The following is a 20,217-nucleotide window of genomic DNA, read 5'->3' as shown; positions in this document are numbered from 1 at the left end:
CAACGACGCAGTAACCAATATCAATGTAGCACTAAAAATAACATAAGGTAGAACAAAAACACACAATAAATAAAAAGAAGAAGTAAGAAGAACACGAGAAGTAAGAAGCTATATATAGGATCAGTTTCAATACCATATTTACTATGTGCAGGGATACTGGATACCATCCCTACGGTGAAGCATGGTGTTGGCAGCAACTTGCTGTGGGGATGTTTTTCAGCAGCAGGGACTGTGAAACTAATCAGGATCGAGGGAAAGATGAACGAAGCAAAGAACAGAGAGATCCTTGATGAAAACCTGCTCTAGAGCGCTCAGGACCTCAGACTGGGGTGAAGGTTCAACTTCCAACAGGACAACAACCCTAAGCACACGGCCAAGACAACGCAGGAGTGACTTCGGGACAAGTCTCTGAATGTCCTTGAGTGGCCCAGCCAGAGCCCGGACTAGAACCCGATCAAACATCTCTGGAGAGACCTGAAAATAGCTGTGCAGCAACACTCCCCATCCAACCTGACAGAGCTTGAGAGGATCTGCAGAGAAGAATGGGAGAAACTTCACAAATACAGGTGTGCCAACCTTGTAGCGTCATACCCAAGAAGACTCAAGGCTGTAATTGCTGCCAAAGGTGCTTCAACAAAGTACTGAGTAAAGGGTCTGAATACGTATCCAAATGTGATATTATATATATATTTTTTTATACATTTGCAAAAAAAATATCTAAAAAACAGTTTTTGCTTTATCATTATGGGGTATTGTGTGTAGATTGATGAGGGGAAAAAACGATTTAATCAATTTTAGAATAAGGTTGTAACGTAACAAAATGTGGAAAAAGTGAAGGGGTCTGAATACTTTCCGAATGCACTGTATGTTACTGCGTACGTAGCATTTTGCTGTGTGTATGTATGAGTGTGATTGTGTGTGTGTGTGCCGTTCTCATTGTCTGATGATATGTATTGTTGTGAAACAGGGTCTCCCTGGACCCCCAGGTTCCTCCGGCCCCCCGGGCAGCGCCGGAGATGCAGGAGAGAGGGTGAGTAACAAGGATACCTCACCAGTAAAACACAATGACAAATAAATACATACATGGAAAATACCACAAACACATCACATAGCAACTGTTTCATTAAAAGCAAAAGGTGTAAATCAAGCTATTGATATACACCTGGAAAAGTTTAGTCCGGATAAATGATGCCAGGAATACAAACGCTTCAGGTTTTTGACAAAACTTGTACATGTGTACATTTTGACCTTGTTGGAGTAAATCCCCCACCCCTTCTCTATCTCTATCTCTCTGTCACAGGGTCCGAATGGTCGTGCAGGTCTTCCTGGTGCGGATGGTCTGCCAGGACCTCCAGGGACTGTCCTCATGCTGCCTGTAAGTAAATAACATTATCTGACAGTTCTAGAATACACAGATCTAGAATATATAGTCTTCCCTGATGCTGCATGTAAGTAAATAACTTTATCTGACAGTTCTAGAATACACAGATCTAGAATATATAGACTTCCCTGATGCTGCATGTAAGTAAATAACATTATCTGACAGTTCTAGAATACACAGATCTAGAATATATAGACTTCCCTGATGCTGCATGTAAGTAAATAACATTATCTGACACTTCACGAAGAGACAGATATAGATCAAGAACGGAAAATATGTCTCATGTTCAGTAATAACGCCTGTATGTTTATGCACATGTCTACGTTCATAATTGTATATACCATGTTGGCTTGTTGGCTATTGTGTGTGTGTCTTTGTCTGGCAGACTTTCTTCTTAATCTTCCATCCTAATCATGTCCCTTTCTGTACTGCTGTTCTCAAGCCGCCGGGCTGATTTGTTAGGCCTGTCGCAAGGCTAATCCTCTCTTGTCTTTATCTCATTATCTGATGGAATGCTGGTAATATCGAATCAGAGTTCTGTGGGGTTTGGGTCACTGTGTCCTGACCTGTGTGTGACGTTAGCTATGTGGGATGTGTGTTCTATTGTGTCGGAAGTGTATTTAGAGATCTCAGTTCTGGAACGCAGGGAAGGAGTCTCCTTCTGAATCAAATACTCTTCCTGTCTGGTCCCGCCCCGTAATAGATACTCCAATCAGAGAATGCTCTGCTATAAGTCAGCACTCTAGCACCTAGTTGAAGCTTTAGGAAGCTGTGGTTCCGCTCGTTCAGACTCACTCTCTTCGGCTCTTCCTCGCCTCTCATTTCCCCTCTCTTCTCCCCTTCTTACTAATGAGATAACTACCTCACACTATTCCCCAATCCCCAGCCCCCACCTTCCTCTTGTCTTCAGACTCCAGCCCAATTGACAGCTATAGGAGTCTTACAGGAAGTCCTCCAGCCTCAGACAGGAAGTAGAGCAGGCCTAAGTGTTCCTTCCTGTGATCACAGCTGCGAAGGCTAAAGTGAATAGCTAGCCTTTCTGTTTCTTCTGCTGCTGAGTGGTCTGCTCTACTGCTGCTGCTGCTACGGCTCCTGAGTGTGATGACTTGTCCAGATGTCCTGCTGAAGTCTCAGGAGACTGCAGAGCAGAGCCGTCTAGGAAAGGCAGGCCAATATGTCTGGACATGAACTTAGCCCAGTCTGGTCAAGGTGCAACTGTAAAGCACAGGCCCTTTTAAATGTGGTCATTTTGTTCAAACATAATGAGAGCTTAGATTTTAGTCATTCAGCAGACCCTCTTGTCTAGATCGACTTGTAATTTAAGTACATTCATCTTAAGATAGCTAGGTGGGACAGCCTTATAACTGTGCCTTATAGCTATGCTATAAGTCAACACGTTAACTTGGCCAAATATAGGTATGTTTGATTGTGGAGAGTTGGATAGTGTCCTTGGAAATTAGGCAGTAAGACCCTACTTGTGTGCCCCTGGTTTCTCTCTCTCTCTCTCTCTCTCTCTCTCTCTCTCTCTCTCTCTCTCTCTCTCTCTCTCTCTCTCTCTCTCTCTCTCTCTCTCTCTCTCCCTCTCTCGTTCTCTGTGCATGGTTAGATTTTTCTGTGTCATGGTTTAGTTTGATTGAGGCTCTCCGGGGACAAGAGAAAGATCAAGAAAGATAGCCTCGCTGGAGAGATGTCACTGTGTTGAAGAAAGTAAGGTTTGCCAGCTTCATGCAATCCTGTGTTCAATGTTATTTTTTCCCCGCTATTTGTATAATAACAAGGTAACGGCTGTGGTGAAAAACCCTCCCGGCTGTTGTGTTGTTATTCATTCCAACAGTAACAGAAACAGAAGCACATCTTTATTGGATCATCCAACTCCAGATGTCGGTCTGAAAATCCAGGTTGCACTACGCACATATCACCACTAGATGCCAGTATAAGCATCTGGATGGGGAAAAGGGCCATAACCAGGCAGTTGACTTATGAGCTAAGGTTTTTGCAACTGAGTAGTTTTAATTTCTTTTTTTTTAATATAAATCATATTTTGATTTATTTAGACATTATTTTTTGAAGATGAGCTATTTTAGCCTGTAAGCTGACTTTACCTTTTCTTAACCCACTGGGGTCTCTTACTCTCTGCCTTGTCTGTCTCTTTGTCCATGGACCTGTATCTGCCTACGCTGGACTGTCCTCATCTGTGCTGTTAGAGATGGACAGGGGATTCAAGTTTTAAAGTCACGTGCAGAAGTACAGTGAAATGCCTTTCTTGGAAGCTCCAAACCCAACAACGCAGTAATCAATATCAGTGTAGCACTAAAAATAACATAAGGTAGAACAAAAACACACAATAAATAAAAAGAAGAAGTAAGAAGAACACGAGAAAGTAAGAAGCTATATATAGGATCAGTTTCAATACCATATTTACTATGTGCAGGGATACTGGAGTGATAGAAGTAGATATGTATAGGGGTAGGGCGACTAGGCTTCAGGATATATGATGAACAGAGTAGCGGCAGCGGAAAGGATGATTGTATGTGAGTGTGTGTGTGTAGAGTCAGTATAAATGTGTATGCATGTTATGTGTGTGTTGGAGAGTCAGTGTGCGTGGGTGTGTAGAGTCCTGTGAGTGTGCATAGACATAAAGTGCAAGGGTCAACTCAGATAGTCAGTGTAGCCATTCTGTTAGCTAATTATTATTCTTATGGCTTGGGGATAAAAGCTGTTCAGGAGCCTGTTGGTGTCAGACTTACCGACCCTCTGTAGCGCCATCGAGGACGGTGCTGTTGCCATACCAAGCAGTGATGCAGCCAGTCAAGATGCTCTCAATTTTTAAGGATTTGAGGGCCCATGCCAAACATTTTCAACGTCTGGAGAGGGACGAGTCGCTGTCGTGCCTTCTTCATGGCTGTGAGTGTTTGAGTGGACCATATAAAGTCCTTAGAGATTTGGACACTGAGGAACGTGTAGCTCTCGACCCGCTCCACTGCAGCCCCGTCAATGTGGATGGGGTCCTGCTCACTCCCCTGTTTCCTGTATTCAACAATCAGCTCTTTGGTCTTGCTGACGTTGAGGGAGAGGTTGTTGTCCCAGCACCACACTTCCAGGTCACTGACCTCCTCCTCCTCCGTCTCATCATCACCGGTGATCAAGTATGCTACCGTCGTGTCGTCAGCAAACGTGATGATGGGGTTGGAGTTGTACAGGAGGGGACTAAGCACACAGCCCTGTGGAGCCCCTATGTTGAAGGTCAGCATGGCGGATATGATGTTGCCTACCCTCACCATCTGGGGTCGGCCCGTCAGGAAGTCCAGGATCCAGTTGCAGAGGGAGGTGTTCAGTCCCAGGGTCCTAAGCTTGGAAGCGAGCTTTGAGGGCACTATGGTGTTGAACGCTGAGCTGTAGTCAATGAACAGCATTCTCACACACTGTAGGTATTCCTCTTATCTAGGTGGGCGAGGGTAGTGCGGAGTGCAATTGAGATTGCGTTGTCTATGGATCTGTTGGGGCGGTATGCAAATTGGAGTGGGCCTAGTGTGGCTGGGATGATGGAGTGGATGTGTGCCATAACGAGCCTCTCAAAGCACTTCATGATTACAGATGTGAGTGCTACAGGGTGGTAGTCATTGTGGCACGAAGCATTCAAGTTATTGGGAACAGGAATGATGGGGGTCAGCTTAAAACATGGGGATTACAGACTGGGACAAGGAGAGGTTGAAAATGACCGTGAATATGCCTGCCAGCTGATCTGCGCATGCACTGAGAACACGCCCTGGAATACCGTCCGGCCCCGCGGCATTCCGTGTGCCGGACTCGGAGAGAGCGAGGTCCTCTGGGTCGGTGGGGCCCCTCACGCACGGTACGGTGTTGTTATTATCGAGGCGTGCAGAAAATGCATTGAGTTCGTCTGGAATAGAGTCATAGTTGGGCAGATCACGGCTGGGTCTTCCTTTTTAATCTGTCATACTTGAGTCAAAGTGAAGATGCCTTAATAGAAAATGAGTCAAGTAAATAGACAAAATGGACAAAATAGACAAAATGCAACTTGTTGTTGATTCAACGTCATCACATTGATTTTTGGGGGTTGAAATTATGTGGACACAACGTTGATTCGCCCAGTTTTTGCCCAGTCGGATGGGTCTGATTATTGGTTCTGAGTTCTGCTTTCACCCCCAGTTCCGGTTCAGTTCTGGAGGAGACTCTGGACAGAAGGGACCTCAGGTGTCTGCTCAGGAGGCTCAGATGCAAGCCATCATGCAACAGGCCAGGGTAAGGGTCACGCACACGCACACACACACACACACACACACACACACACAATTTTGTATCTCTCTTACAGTGCTGTTTTCTCTCTCCAGCTTGCGATGCGTGGTCCTACTGGCCCTATGGGTTTGACTGGTAGATCTGGTCCTCTGGTACGTACCAAAGTCTTCCTCAGTTTCCCCTCACACACACACACACACACACACACACACACACACACACACACACACACACACACACACACACACACACACACACACACACACACACACACACACACACACACACACACACACACACACACACACACCACTGTCACATACACAGCCTGAGGATAAACAACGATGGTGGTCATAGTTGATAAGATCCTATTGAAATTGTCATTCAGATGCTACAACAGTAATAGTGTTTTGGCTGTGGCCTGATCTGGGTCTACCATGACCTTTGTGTGACCTTATTGTGTTTGTCCTCCTCCCAGGGTTCTCCAGGTGTGTCTGGACTGAAGGGAGATTCTGGAGAGACCGGTCCTCAGGTAAGACAGATAGAAGGTTCTAGACCACTAGAACCACTGAAGGTTCTAGACCACTGGAACCACTAGAACCACTCTCCTGTCATCGCCAGCCCAAGTTCAGGGCTATGCTATAAACACAACTTACTTTGGTTCTTTAATTAGGGTTATTTTTTTTTGGGGGGGGGGGGGGGGGGGGGTTCTGTGGTAGGGTTCTCTTGTTGGGTTCTCCAGTAACATTGTCCATTGTTTCAGGGACCTCGTGGACCAATGGGTTCTCATGGACCCCTTGGGAAGCCTGGTAGAAGGGTAAGTGTTATTGGGAGTCTTGCACTGGCATTTTAGTTTGGCATGCAGATTAGGATTGATTGTTTCATGTATTGTATTGCTCTCGTGTTGTGTTGTATGTTCACGCTGACTACTTCCTGCTGACCTCTTGACAGGTTTCCCCTTGCAAAGGGTTTCTAACCTCAAAAGGTCTTTCCTGGTTAAATAAAGGTTAAATCAATTAAAAAAGAATACATTAAAATTGTGCACTTCAGGAAGGAGAAGGAAGTGATTGAAATGTAAGTGTTCGTGTTGGTAGGTGTGGTAAGGTCTATATATTCTGTGTTTCCAGGGACGCGCTGGATCTGACGGAGCCAGAGGCATGCCTGGTCAGACTGGAACCAAGGGAGACAGAGGGTTCGATGGTTTAGCCGGACTTCCTGGTGAGAAGGGACACAGAGTAAGTCACACCCCTTTTTCTGCCCTTCTTCTGAATCTACATTGTATTTTCTAGTCCAGTGTTTGTGTGTCTCTGCCAGTGTGATTGTCTGTCTGTGTGTGTGTGTGTGTGTGTGTGTGTGTGTCACTGATCTGTATTATGTCGGTTCGTTTAGGGCGAATCTGGTCCCCATGGACCTCCCGGACCCACAGGAGAGGATGGAGAACGAGTAAGCGCCACCACGCACCACCACACGTCCTATCTCCCTCCCGACATCTCTTATCATCTCGACCCAATTTCTCTCGCTCTCTACTTCTTCATCCTCCCACTCTGTGTGTGTGTGTGTGTGTGTGTGTGTGTATGCGTCCGTAGGTCAGTATGTCCGTGTGGTGTGTGTGTGTGTGTGTGTGTGTGTGTGTGTGTGTGTGTGTGTGTGTGTGTGTGTGTGTGTGTGTGTGTGTGTGTGTGTGTGTGTGTGTGTGTGTGTGTGTCTGCGTATGTGTGATTGGTAAGTGTGTGTGATCTAAGTGTCTGCCGGCAGTCATGTAAATCAGCCTCCTCCTCACATGCTCCTTCTCTCATCTCACACCATCACTCACCCCCCACCTGGCTCGTCCTACTGCGCTACATCTGTACTCTCCTCCTTTCGTACCTCCTCTCTCCGTCGCCCTCTCTCCTCTACTCCAACCTCCCACTTCCTGTTCTGAACACGTCACTTCCTGTTTTCAGGGAGACGATGGAGAGATTGGGCCACGTGGTCTGCCTGGTGAGCCAGTAAGTGTTGACCTTTTTAAGATGTCCACCACCTTGTCACTTGGTATTTTTGGTATTTTATTAGGATCCCCATTAGCTGTTGCAAAAGCAGGATCTACTCTTCCTGGGGTTCCACACAAAACATGAAACATAATACAGAATGACATAATACAGAACATTAATAGACAAGAACAGTTCAAGGACAGAACTACATACATTTTTAAAAAGGCACACGTAGCTGACATATTAATACATTCACACAAACTATCTAGGTCAAATAGGGGAGAGGCGTTGTGCCGTGAGGTGTTGCTGTATCTGTTTGTTGAAACCAGGTTCGCTGTTTATTTGAGCAATATGACACGGGAGGAAGTTCCATGCAATAAGGGCCCTATATAGTACTGTACGTTTTCTTGAATTTATTCTGGATTTGGCGACTATGAAAAGACCCCTGGTGGCATGTCTGGTGGGGTAAGTGTGTGTGTCAGAGCTGTGTGTAAGGTGACTATGCAAACAATTTGGGATTTTCAACACTTTAATGTGTTAACTCTTAGCCTAGAGAGACTGGCATGCGTATAATTTATATCAGCCCTCTGATTACAATGAACAGCAAAACGTGCCGCTCTGTTCTGGACCAGCTGCAGCTTAACTAGGTCTTTCCTTGCAGCTCTCAACCACACGACTGGACAATAATCAAGATTAGACAAGACTAGAGCCTGCAGGACTTGCTTTTTGGAGTGTGGTGTCAAAAAAGCAGAGCATCTCTTTATTACGGCCAGACCTCTCCCCATCTTTACAACCATTGAATCTATATGTTTTGACCATGACAGTTTACAATCTAAGGTAACGCCAAGTCATTTAGTCTCCTCAACTTGTTCAACAGCCACACCGTTCATTACCAGATTCAGCTGAGGTCTAGACCTTAAGGAATGATTTGTACCAAATGCAATGCTCTTAGTTTTAGAGATGTTCAGGACCAGTTTATTGCTGGCCACCCATTCCAAAACAGACTGCAACTCTTTGTTAAGGGTTTCAGTGACTTCATTAGCTGGGGTTGCTGATGCGTATATGGTTAAATCATCAGCATACATGGACACATATGCTTTGTTTAATGCCAGTGGCAGGTCATTGGTATAAATTGTCATTGTGACACTTGCATCTCAATAAAACACGTGTTGACATATACATTCTAGAAACAGGATTTGACATAAAGTCCAGATAATGGTATATGCACACAGTCTTGTACACAGCTTTAGTTATTTAGCTCGCTACCCTACATGTGAATCTGAGGGTAGATTCCTCTTGTTCACAGCCTGCTTTCCTCACGGCTGGTGGACAGGCTCCTATATATGTCTACGGACAAGCTTCCCTTCCTCTCTGACAGGATTTCCCCCTGCGGAGAGGAGAAATGAGACAGGCGGAGAGGAAGAGAGTTAGAGGGAGACTGGTAGAGAATCATTAGTGGTAAATGGTGTGGTGCAGTATTTCAGACACACCACCAGGGGGTGGTACAACCACATGTTTTCTGAAATATACTTGCTGTGAGAGGAAGGTGCGTTGAGCCATGGCACTAAGATACGACTGTTTGAGAGCATTGAAAAGAGCAGACATCAAGACGAGTGAAATCAGTCTAGGATGGTGCGGAGAGATCCAAGAAGCCTCAAGCATGTTTTAGATGAAAATCCATTATTCATTGTTGTGACACGCAATTTTACATCTACATTTAACACAATTCTATATTTATTTAGTAACTTTTGAAAAGGATCATGGTGTTGGTGTTGTTTGAAAAATATTTTGATCAATTGTTTCTCTCTCTCTCTCCAGGGACCTCGTGGTTTGCTGGGACCAAAGGGACCTCAGGGACCTCCCGGACAACTTGTGAGTTTAGAATGCACGCGCACAAACACGTACACGCACACACACATACCCACACACACAGTCACACACACTTTCATTTCACACTCAAATTCAGATACAGATTCAGCGGATACGTCATCCCCGTCGAGGGAATTCATTTCTGCAGCTCATAGCAAAACGAACAAAAGTACAAAGTACAAGCAGAACAAAAAATGATGTTTATTGTCACTTACGCCAGAAAGGTGCAGTGAAATGTGTTGTTTTACCGGGTCTGCCGTAGTAGTACGGCGCCCCTGAAGCAAACTAGGGTTAAGTGCCTTGCTCAAGGGCACAGCGGCAGATTCTTCATGACACCCACAGGGAAATACCACATACAACACCTCCACGACGTCACGGGAGGTTGGTGCCACCTTAATTGGGGAGGACGGGCTCGTGGTAATGGCTGGAGTCAAATGAGTGGAACGCTATCAAATGCGTCAAACACATGGTTTCCATGTGCTTGATGCCGTTCCGCTCCGGTCCAGACGTTATTATGAGCTGTTCTCAGCAGCCTCCTGTTCACTTCATACATCAGATGATAAGAAGGGCTATGGCTATAGATATGAGGCTATTTATGTCTCCCACTTTACCTTCTCTACATCATTTGATGTGAGGGAAATCTCCCCTTGTTCCGATAGCATGTTGGTTCAGATTGGGGAAGGTATCTACAGTGTATACACAGTTGAAGTCGAAAGTTTACTTACACCTTAGCCAAATACATTTAAACTCAGTTTTTCACAATTCCTGACGTTTAATCCTAGTAAGAATTCCCTGTCTTAGGTCAGTTAGGATCACCACTTTATTTTAAGAATGTGAAATGTCAGAATAATAGTAGAGAATGATTTATTTCAGCTTTTCTTTCTTTCATCACATTCCCAGTGGGTCAGAAGTTTACATACACTCAATTAGTATTTGGTAGCATTGCCTTTAAATTGTTGAACTTGGGTCAAATGTTTCGGGCAGCCTTCCGCAAGCTTCCCACAATAAGTTGGGTAAATTTTGGCCCATTCCTCGTGACAGAGCTGGTGTAACTAAGTCAGGTTTGTAGGCCTCCTTGCTCGCATACGCATACGTCAGGGCTTTGTGATTGCCACTCCAATACCTTGAATTTGTTGTCCTTAAGCTATTTTGCCACAACTTTGGAAGAATGCTTGGGGTCATTGTCCATTTGGAAGACCCATTTGCGACCAAGCTTTAACTTCCTGACTGATGTCTTGAGATGTTGCTTCAATATATCCACATAATTTTCCTACCTCATGATGCCATCTATTTTGTGAAGTGCACCAGTCTGTCATGCAGCAAAGCACCCCCACAACATGATGCTGTCACCCCAGTGCTACACGGTTGGGTTGGTGTTCTTCGGCTTGCAAGCCTCCCCCTTTTTCCTCCAAACATAATGATGGTCATTATGGCCAAACAGTTCTATTTTTGTTTTATCAGACCAGAGGACATTTCTCCAAAAAGTACAATCTTTGTCCCCATGTGCAACTGCAAACCGTAGTCTCGCTTTTTTATGGTGGTTTTGGAGCAGTGGCTTCTTCCTTGCTGAGTGGCCTTTCAGGTTATGTCGATATAGGACTTGTTTTACTGTGGATATAGTTACTTTTGTACCTGTTTCCTCCAGAATCTTCACAAGGTCCTTTGCTTTTGTTCTGGGATTGATTTGCACTTTTCGCACCAAAGTACATTCAGCTCTAGGAGACAGAACGCATCTCCTTCCTGAGCGGTATGACTGGAATTTGGAATCTTCCAAGCTGTTTAAAGGCACAGTCAACTTAGTGTATGTAAACCTCTGACCCACTGGAATTGTGATACAGTGAAGTGAAGTAAAGTGATAGAGAGAATTGAAATAATCTGTATGTAAACAATTGTTGGGAAAATTACTTGTGTCATGCACAAAGTAGATGTCCTAACCGACTTGCCAAAACTATAGTTTGTTAACAAGAAATTTGTGGAGTGGTTGAAAAATCTCAGTCTGTCACTGACGCCCTCCCCATCTTTATGTCCTTATTCTCTGTGTGTTAACCTGAGTGTGTGCTTTATGCATTGAAGTAGAGGCTTCATCTCATCTGTGTGTGTTACAGGGTGTGACTGGAATGGATGGCCACCCTGGACCCAAAGGAAACATTGTAAGTTCTGTAGCAGCGTGTAGAAACGATCGGCTCGATATGCTCCTGATACACACCTCTCTCTCTCTCTCTCACACACACACACACACACACACACACACACACACACACACACACACACACACACACACACACACACACACACACACACACACACACACACACACACACACACACACACACACTGGCTCGATCTATCCCCCAGGCTCACACCATTTCCTTACCTTGCTTCCAGTCTATTTCCCCATCAAATGCACACTGTTGTTTCATAAAGACCCATTCACTTACTCCCACAGTGTGAAGACTCTTGTGTCATCTAATGAAGAATAGACCGAATGTACTGTCCTGTTAGAGTCAAGTCCTCCATGGGCCGCCTGTGTTATTCCGGGACCATTTAGTCGGAGCAGTGTATCCATAATGAGAGAACGCCTGGCTGGAGAAGACAGTGTCTCCTCTGGGGATGCTCCAATTAGGGAGAGAGATGGGAGAGCCACAGTCTTTTCCCAGCTGCTCCGAACAGGGAACGTAATTGATGGTCAATTATCTGGGAGGCGTTTGAGTTTGAGGTTCAGCATTCACTTTCATTAGGAGAGAGTGTGTGTGGAGGAGACTGAGAGAGTGTGTGTGTGTGAAGGAGACTGAGAGAGTGTGTGTGTGGGAGACGGGAGGTGTTTATGTGTTTGTTTGAAAGAGAGAGGTCGAGAGCAGTGTGTGTGTGTGTGTGTGTGTGTGTGTGCGTGCGTGCGTGCGTGCGTGTGTGTGTGTGCGCGCGTGTGTTCCCTCCAGCTAGAAAAGGCTATAAAAACACACCAACCTTGGGTGTTATGTCTGTGTGGAAGAAAGTAATAATGTAGTGTGATTTTGACTCAATCAAAAGTCCACTCACTACACTACACTACACTCCGCTATGTTCGGGTGCCGGCATTCAGTCGTCTACCTCTTAAAGCTGCTCTGTCCTCATGTGTCGGACTGACACCTAGCGATGTCCTGTGGAGGAATGTGAACGAGGTGTTGTCTCCATCGTAGGGACCCCAAGGAGAGCCTGGCCCCAGCGGACAGCAAGGAAACCCAGGTGCTCAGGTCAGTATGATCATCTTAGGATTCCTATTGGACAGGGTATGAGATTACAGCCTTCATTTAGTTCGTCGTTGTATGGTCATGCCCACTATGGCATTTTGACATTAGTCCATTGGTTGGATTCTCTGTCACTCTTGGACGTTCCTGTCTCATCCTCCAGTGAGTTTGTGCTGACAATGTCCGTCCTCTCTCTCTACAGGGACTTCCAGGTCCTCAGGGAGCCATCGGGCCCCCTGGAGATAAGGTAAGGCCCCTGGCCCCTTAAAACATATAACTACACCATTGTGTGATGTGAGCAGTATTGTGGCTCCACTGTCTGTCACGTGAGTATCTCTGACTTCCCCTCTCTCTCCTTCTCCGCTCTCCGCAGGGTCCTACCGGAAAGCCAGGACTGCCAGGAATGCCCGGAGCTGACGGACCCCCGGTAAGTGTGTGAACTCACTCTCCCAAACACACTCCCCACCTCCTCGCAGGGCACACCTGTGCCGTCGCTAGGTGGTCCGTGGAAGATGGCAGGTGGTGGGTGGGAGAGAGAGAGAAAGGTATGTGTGTGTGCACGTGACGGACAGAGTGAGAAAGTGAGTGCGAGAAAGAGTGAAAGTAAAGAAGACGGTATGGAAGAGAGCGCGAGAGCTCGATGAGAGCAGCGTCTGTCGCCGTATCCCCCCCCCCCCCCCCCCCCCCCCCATGAACCCCCTGGGATCCTCCTTGGCTTTGATATCTATGTAGAGTGGAAATGCCACTCGCTCCCTCTTTCAACCCCCTTCTTCTCCATCTCTCCCCTTTTCTCTGTTCTATTTGCTGCCTCTTAGTCTTCAACCCACCCCCTGTCTCTCTCTCTCTCGCTCATATCTGAAACCATATCATTTGATAGTTATGCCACCTTCTTACCCTCTTTCTTCTGGCGACTTCTATTTTCCTCCGCTTAAGTCTCCTCTCATCCCTCTCTCTCTCTCCTGAAACCCTATCAGTGGACATATTATAGCTTGGTTATCTCAAGGGAACATAATCAATTTCCCTCTCCCCTTTTTCACTCGACATGCTAAGTGGTGTGTGTGTGTGTGTGGTGTGTTGTGAAGCTGAAAGCTCTTCTTTGAAAGATGTTCTATAAAAGCCCATAGTGCTTGTAAAATGCTGGGCATTAAAGGGACATCCCAAATGAGATTGAACTCTGAAGGCTTTTATTCCGAATGGCCTTTTCCACTGTCATACAGTACATCCCGGCTGTGTTTTACTGTGTAATAGGTTGTAGTATTTACGACCGTGTGCTAATTATCCCGCGACTACCGTTCATTTTACTGTCAATAATTCACAGGGTCACCCAGGAAAGGAAGGACCCAACGGAGAGAAAGGACATTTGGTAAGCTTCTTCTCTCTTTATAGCTATTATGTTCTTGTTCGTGGTTTTTATTTTTTATCAGGATCTGTTTCTCCCTTTGTCTTTTTACTTGTCGTTCTTGCTCCCTCTTTCTTTCTGATTCTCTCTTTCTCTCTCTCTCTCTCTCTCTCTCTCTCTCTCTCACTCTCTCACTCTCTCACTCTCTCACTCACTCTCTCACTCTCTCACTCTCTCTCTCTCTCTCTGTCTCTCTCTCTCTCTCTCTCTCTCTCTCTCTCTCTCTGTATCTCTCTCTCTCTCTCTCTCTCTCTCTCTCTCTGTCTCTCTCTCTCTCTCTCTCTCTCTCTCTCTCTCTCTCTCTCTCTCTCTCTCTGTATCTCTCTCTCTCTCTCTCTCTCTCAATTCAATTCAATTCAATTCAATTTGCTTTATTGGCATGACGTAACAATGTACATATTGCCAAAGCTTATTTACAATATAAAAATGAGAATCAAAATGGTCAACGGGACAACAGTAACAACAATAACTAAGTGTCAAAATAACCATACATTCAACAATAACAATAAACATACAGTAGAGTACATGTGCAGGTTGATTGGTCTGTCAGACACTGTCCCTCAACTTATGGCAGGCAGCAATGTAGTGCGCTGCCAACCCACAGCTCTCTGCGTCCTCCCCCAACAGGACGGGTAGCCTATCCTCATCAGAGAGGTCTTTGAAACCTTGAATAAGAGTTTCAAATTTGGGGAAATGACACTCTCTAATTGTTTTATATTTTTGACATTTTGTCAGGAAATGCAGCTCTGTCTCAGGCTCTGCTGTTGTGCAGTGGTTGCACAGCCTTTCCTCTACAGGGAGCCAGGTTTTCCTGTGTCTACCCTTCTCAATGGCAAGGCTGTGCTCACTGAGCCTGTACTTTGTCAAGGTTTTTCTAAGGTTTTGATCAGTAACCATAGTCAAATAGTTAGCCATGGTGTACTGTCGATTTAGGGCCAGATAGCACTGCATTTTGCTCTGTGCTTGTGCTTGTGTTTCCCAATAAGCAATGTAGTTTTGTTTTGACTGTGTTGTAATTTGGTTTATTCTGATTGATTGGATGTTCTGGTCCTGAGGCTTCAGTGTGTTAGTAGAACAGGTTTGTGAACTCAGCCCCAGGACCAGCTGGATGAGGGGACTCTTTTCTTTGCTCAGCTCTTGGTATTGCAGGGCTTGGTAGTGATATGAGAGGGGGTCACTGTATTTTAGATGTTTCCAAAACTTAATTGCTCTTTTTTGAGTTTTTATTATTAGTGGATATTTGCCTAATTCTGCCCTGCATGCATTGTTTGTAGTTTTCCTCTGGACATGTAGGAGAATCTTACAGAACTCTGCATGCAGGGTTTCAATGGGATGTTTGTCCCATTTGATGAAATCTTGTTTTGCAAGTGGACCCCACACCTCGCTGCCATAAAGTGCAATTGGTTCAATGACATATTCAATTAGTTTTAGCCAGATTTTAATAGGTATTTCAATTTGAATTTGCTTTTTAATTGCGTAGAATGCCCTGCGTGCTTTCTCTCTCAGTTCATTCACTGCCTCATTAAGGTGTCCAGTTGAGCTTATTTTTAAACCTAAGTAATTGTAGTGTGTGCAGTACTCTATATATTTTGTACCAATTGAGAACTTTGGTCTAATTCCCTGAGATCTGGATCTTCTCTGGAAAATCATTATTTTAGTCTTTTTGGGGTTTACTGCCAGGGCCCAGGTCTGGCAGTACTGCTCTAGCAGATCCTCTCTCTCTCTCTCTGTATCTCTCTCTGTATCTCTGTATCTCTCTCTCTCTCTCTCTCTCTCTCTCTCTCTCTCTCTCTCTCTCTCTGTATCTCTGCCTCTTTCTCACTCGCTGTATTTTTCTCTCGTATTTTTCACCTGGATTTTGGACATTGAATTGACATAAATGTAAACGACTCTCTGTGACAAACTTCTATCCACACATGTATCTTCTCGCAGGGTCCCACTGGCTCTCAAGGCCCAATCGGTTATCCCGGTCCCCGAGGCGTGAAGGTGAGTTTTACGCCCCAATGTCCCCCCCCCCCCCCGGCATAATTAACTCCTAATACACTACCCCATCCTTGGAGCACATGACATCAATGGCGCTCTCCCATTGGCCTGATCTGTCATGAGGTAAAGCAGTCTAACCCTTAGTCCCACTGTCTTTTGAAGGCCGATGGGTAACGAACTGAAACTGCACGTTTGTGTGCAATAAAATAGGCCTAGTTAGTGGTTATGCTGTTTCATACTCTGTGTGGACCAGACATAATATTAGAGTAGGATTTTGGACTGAACAAACCCCCCCCCATCTGTGTCATGCGGATGGAGTCAATATTACTGGAAATCACAAACCTGTCCCCCCCCCCTCCCAATTACCTTCTGTCACCAGAAGTACTTATTTAGGCTCGTAAAACCAGCGACGCTCGTCATAGCTCAGTTGCGAGGGTCAGGGTTGACGGGCCGGGTGGCTGAGATAAGCAGGCGTGGCTGTAGCTCGCACTCGCACTCTCTCTATGGCCCTGGGAGTGATCCCACTGCCGCTTGATCCTCAGTAATGACGAGCTGATTTAAGCAGAGACACGTGAAGGAAGGCGGACTCCCATCAAATGGCCCCTCCAGGGAGGGGTTAAGGGGCCAAATGAATTACACCACCCACTGACTGTGTGTGTGTGAGGCTGGCGGATGCTCATGCCTCTTGGCGTGTGCTCTCCCGACGCGCTCACCCAGCAGTTAGCCTCTGCGTGTTGGAGACAACGGGCTCGGTGACTGATGCTGGTTTAATGAAAGTACGACCAATGTATATGGGAGTAAAGATAGATATAGGAGGAGAAGGATGCTATTGGTTTCCAGCACCACAGGGTACCATCAATTCTGCTCCTATACTATAGAATTCCACCCCAGGCGAATAGCTTTGTTATCATCGAGCTCCAATCGAGATCAGTCTTTATAGAGTTTAATGAGATACGGTATACTTAGTTATCTTTCAGCCTTAGTTGAGTGTGTTAGTGTTTTAAGCGTTCGGATCCAGTTTAGTGTTTGATACTAATGAAGCCCCAGTTGGTAGAGTGTGGTTGATGTTGGCCTAAAGCACCGTGATTCAGATGTACATGCTCACTAACCTCTATGTCTCTTTCTGTCTCTCCCTGTATCTCTCTCTCTCTCTCTCTCTCTCTCTCTCTCTCTCTCTATATATCTGTGTGTGTGTCTCTCTCCCTGTCTCTCCCTGTCTTTCACCCGTTGTCTCTGTGTCTCTCTCTCTCTCTCTCTCTCTCTCTCTCTCTCTCTCTCTCTCTCTCTCTCTCTCTCTCTCTCTCTCTCTCTCCTCTCTCTCTCTCTGTCTCTGTGTGTGTGTCTCTCTCTCTCTCTCTCTCTCTCGCTCTCTCTCTCTCTCGCTCTCTCTCTCTCTCTCTCTCCCCCTGTCTCTCCCTGTCTTTCACACTCTGTCTCTGTGTGTGTGTGTGTCTCTCTCTCTCGCTCTCTCTGTGTCTCTCGGTCTCTATCTCTCTCTCTCTCTTTCTCTCTCTCTCTGCCTTTGCCTACTAGGGAGCCGATGGTGTACGAGGCCTGAAAGGAGGAAAGGGTGAAAAGGTACGACAATAGCGTGCGTTTGTGTCCGATCTTCTGTTAGAGTGGTCAAATGAAACAGGCATCAGTCACACATGATAATAATGAAAGTGATGATGGTTCTAACAATGATGGTGATGATGAAGGTGACGATAAGGATGATGGTATATGTTGCCGAATCCCATACATGTCTGGCTGTCCTACTTCTTTTCGGGAAAATAAGATCTAGAGTTTCTATGGCAACAGGCACTGCCCAAAGCAATTTTACAGGTGTGTGAGAGAGAGAGAGGGATGTGTGTTTTTTTGTGTTCACACACGTTTGTTTGTGAATGCCTTCGTGAGGGCGGATATGGCTTTCCACTGCTCTCCAAAACAAATGACCACATTCTCAACACCTTTTACTGTCTCCCCCTCCTTTGTCTTGTTCCTTTCTTTCTCTCAGGGAGAAGATGGATTCCCTGGCTTCAAGGGAGATATGGGAATCAAGGGTGACAGGGTGAGACATTTATCTTTTGTTCTATTTTTTTTTGTCAAATGCCGTCCACATATCTGGACGACTCAGTACATAATATCCAACAGAGTTTAAGCAAATACTTTCATCAGTCTGGCAGGGATTTAGTGTTCCTTTGACAGGCTTATGATGAAGGGTACAGTAAAACCCAGTTTGACTTTGAAAAGTGATGGAAACGTTAGGCTAGTTGTCATTGGCTAGTTGTCATTGGCCGAGGATTTTGTCGAGTGCACAGTTGATCCTAAAGTTCTCTGGTCCAGTAGGAGGTGACCTTTACTTAAACTGTTCAGTGGTATTGATCCCCTAATGTTTCTCTGCCCCCCCCGATTGGCCCGAAGTCACTGTGACTGCTGAGTCACTGTGGAGTTATGGGTAATGAGCAAGCACTGACCAAACGTCTCTGTTGCCAGTGTGTGTGTGTGTGTGTGTGTGTGTGTGTGTGTGTGTGTGTGTGTGTGTGTGTGTGTGGGTGGTGTGTGTGTGTGTGTGTGTGTGTGTGTGTGTGTGTGTGTGTGTGTGTGTGTGTGTGTGTGTGTGTGCGAGCTAGTGTGTGTGAGCTGTTTCCGTTTGCGTGTGTGTGTTCCTATCAATCCCCCTCTTCCATCTCTCCAATTACCTCTTGACGTCTAGCGGACCTCTCTGAGATATATAGAACAGAGAACTGGCAGGTAAAGCCAGAAATAGAAGCCCTCTCAAAGCGAACAGTGTCAGTCAGAGATTTACGTTAGACTGTTCAAGTCACAAAAATACCCGTAGACAGGGAGACACAAGGAGTAGCTCTGGCCCCTACTTTAAACACAATACCCTCAACCCCTGAACAGGCCATCTTGAGAGAAGGAGAGAGAGAGAGAGAGAGAGAGAGAGAGAGAGAGAGAGAGAGAGAGAGAGAGAGAGAGAGAGAGACAGTGATGAGAGAGAAATCGATGAGAGGAGCTTAAACCCCTTCAAAACAGAGAGAGCGAAAAAGACAAGGGGCTTCAGCCTGTCTTCCTCTGGAGATGTAGCAGATGGGGAGGAGAGGAGAGGGATTTTAGAGGAGGAAGAGAGGAGAAGAGAGAGGGATTTGAGAGGGCGAAGAGAGGAGAAGAGAGAGGGATTTGAGAGGGGGAAGAGAGGAGAAGAGAGGGGGAAGAGTGAGGGAAGAGAGAGTAGGAAGAGAGGGATTTGAGAGGGGAAAGAGAGGAGAAGAGAGAGGGATTTGAGATGGAGTTGAGAGGGGGAAGAGAGGAGAGGAGAAGAGAGAGAGATTTGAGAGAGCCCTGTTCTCGAGAGGAGGCAGGAGGCTCCCGGCATGGACCGGAATGTAATTGTCTACTTGTGTTGCGTGCTTATGAGTGTGCGTGCGTTAGAGAGCGAGAACTGAGTCTGTTTGATTAACTTTTTAGCATGAGTTACAATGTGTGAGTGTCAAGCTGGAAGAGACAGAGTCTTTGTGATTACTGTGATGTGTTTGTGCATATGTAAGTGGGCACATACGTGTGAAGTGTGTGTGTGTGTGTGTGTGTGTGTGTGTGTGTGTGTGTGTGTGTGTGTGTGACGGCGAGTCTACGGGGGACTGTTCATGGTCCACTGGGTCGGCACGGCAACAGCAAATTGTCAGAGCCAGTTTGTACCCTGCCGCTTAGAGTTGTGCTCTGCCTCATAGCAGCCTCAGCACAGCACCACTAACCCACCAGAGGATGAATACACTTAAAGTGGGAGGAAATAAAAGTCCTCTCATATCACACAGTCAGCTTGACAGACAGACAGACAGACAGACAGACAGAGAGAGCAGGGGAAATGGCCTCATTTGATTCCTTAAGCAGCTGCTCGACACACACTGTCTGAAGGGCTGGACCCGGTGGAGCAGGTGTCATGGACCCGGAGGAGCAGGTGTCATGACTGAAACGGGGACTGAAACGGTGTGAGGATGAGACGGTGTCATGACTGAAACGGGGACTGAAACGGTGTGAGGATGAGACGGTGTCATGACTGAAACGGGGACTGAAACGGTGTGAGGATGAGACGATGTCATGACTGAAAAAGTGTTTGGAACAATCTGAGGATGATATTTCAGTTTGGTGGGCCTG

At 45.9% G+C, this 20,217-nt stretch overlaps 1 protein-coding gene across 1 annotated transcript in view; it reads left to right on the top strand.

Annotated features, from left to right (window-relative positions):
- LOC129863726 (collagen alpha-1(XI) chain-like) overlaps positions 1–20,217 on the top strand; it is a 132,801-nt gene that overhangs the window by 82,524 nt on the left and 30,060 nt on the right. Inside the window, exons 11-28 of the mRNA XM_055935923.1 lie at positions 968–1,030; positions 1,301–1,375; positions 5,552–5,644; positions 5,734–5,790; positions 6,117–6,170; positions 6,402–6,455; positions 6,766–6,873; positions 7,028–7,081; positions 7,582–7,626; positions 9,427–9,480; positions 11,583–11,627; positions 12,654–12,707; positions 12,904–12,948; positions 13,075–13,128; positions 14,020–14,064; positions 16,033–16,086; positions 17,617–17,661; positions 18,080–18,133. Coding sequence (XP_055791898.1) covers positions 968–1,030; positions 1,301–1,375; positions 5,552–5,644; positions 5,734–5,790; positions 6,117–6,170; positions 6,402–6,455; positions 6,766–6,873; positions 7,028–7,081; positions 7,582–7,626; positions 9,427–9,480; positions 11,583–11,627; positions 12,654–12,707; positions 12,904–12,948; positions 13,075–13,128; positions 14,020–14,064; positions 16,033–16,086; positions 17,617–17,661; positions 18,080–18,133 — 1,053 coding nt within the window. The remainder of the gene's footprint in view (positions 1–967; positions 1,031–1,300; positions 1,376–5,551; positions 5,645–5,733; positions 5,791–6,116; positions 6,171–6,401; positions 6,456–6,765; positions 6,874–7,027; positions 7,082–7,581; positions 7,627–9,426; positions 9,481–11,582; positions 11,628–12,653; positions 12,708–12,903; positions 12,949–13,074; positions 13,129–14,019; positions 14,065–16,032; positions 16,087–17,616; positions 17,662–18,079; positions 18,134–20,217) is intronic.

The sequence above is a fragment of the Salvelinus fontinalis genome, chromosome 10 (assembly GCF_029448725.1).
Source record: "Salvelinus fontinalis isolate EN_2023a chromosome 10, ASM2944872v1, whole genome shotgun sequence".
Classification (NCBI taxonomy): Eukaryota; Metazoa; Chordata; class Actinopteri; order Salmoniformes; family Salmonidae; genus Salvelinus; species Salvelinus fontinalis.
The sequence above is the reverse complement of the archived record's forward strand: the minus strand, read 5'-3'. Positions and strand labels throughout refer to the sequence as shown.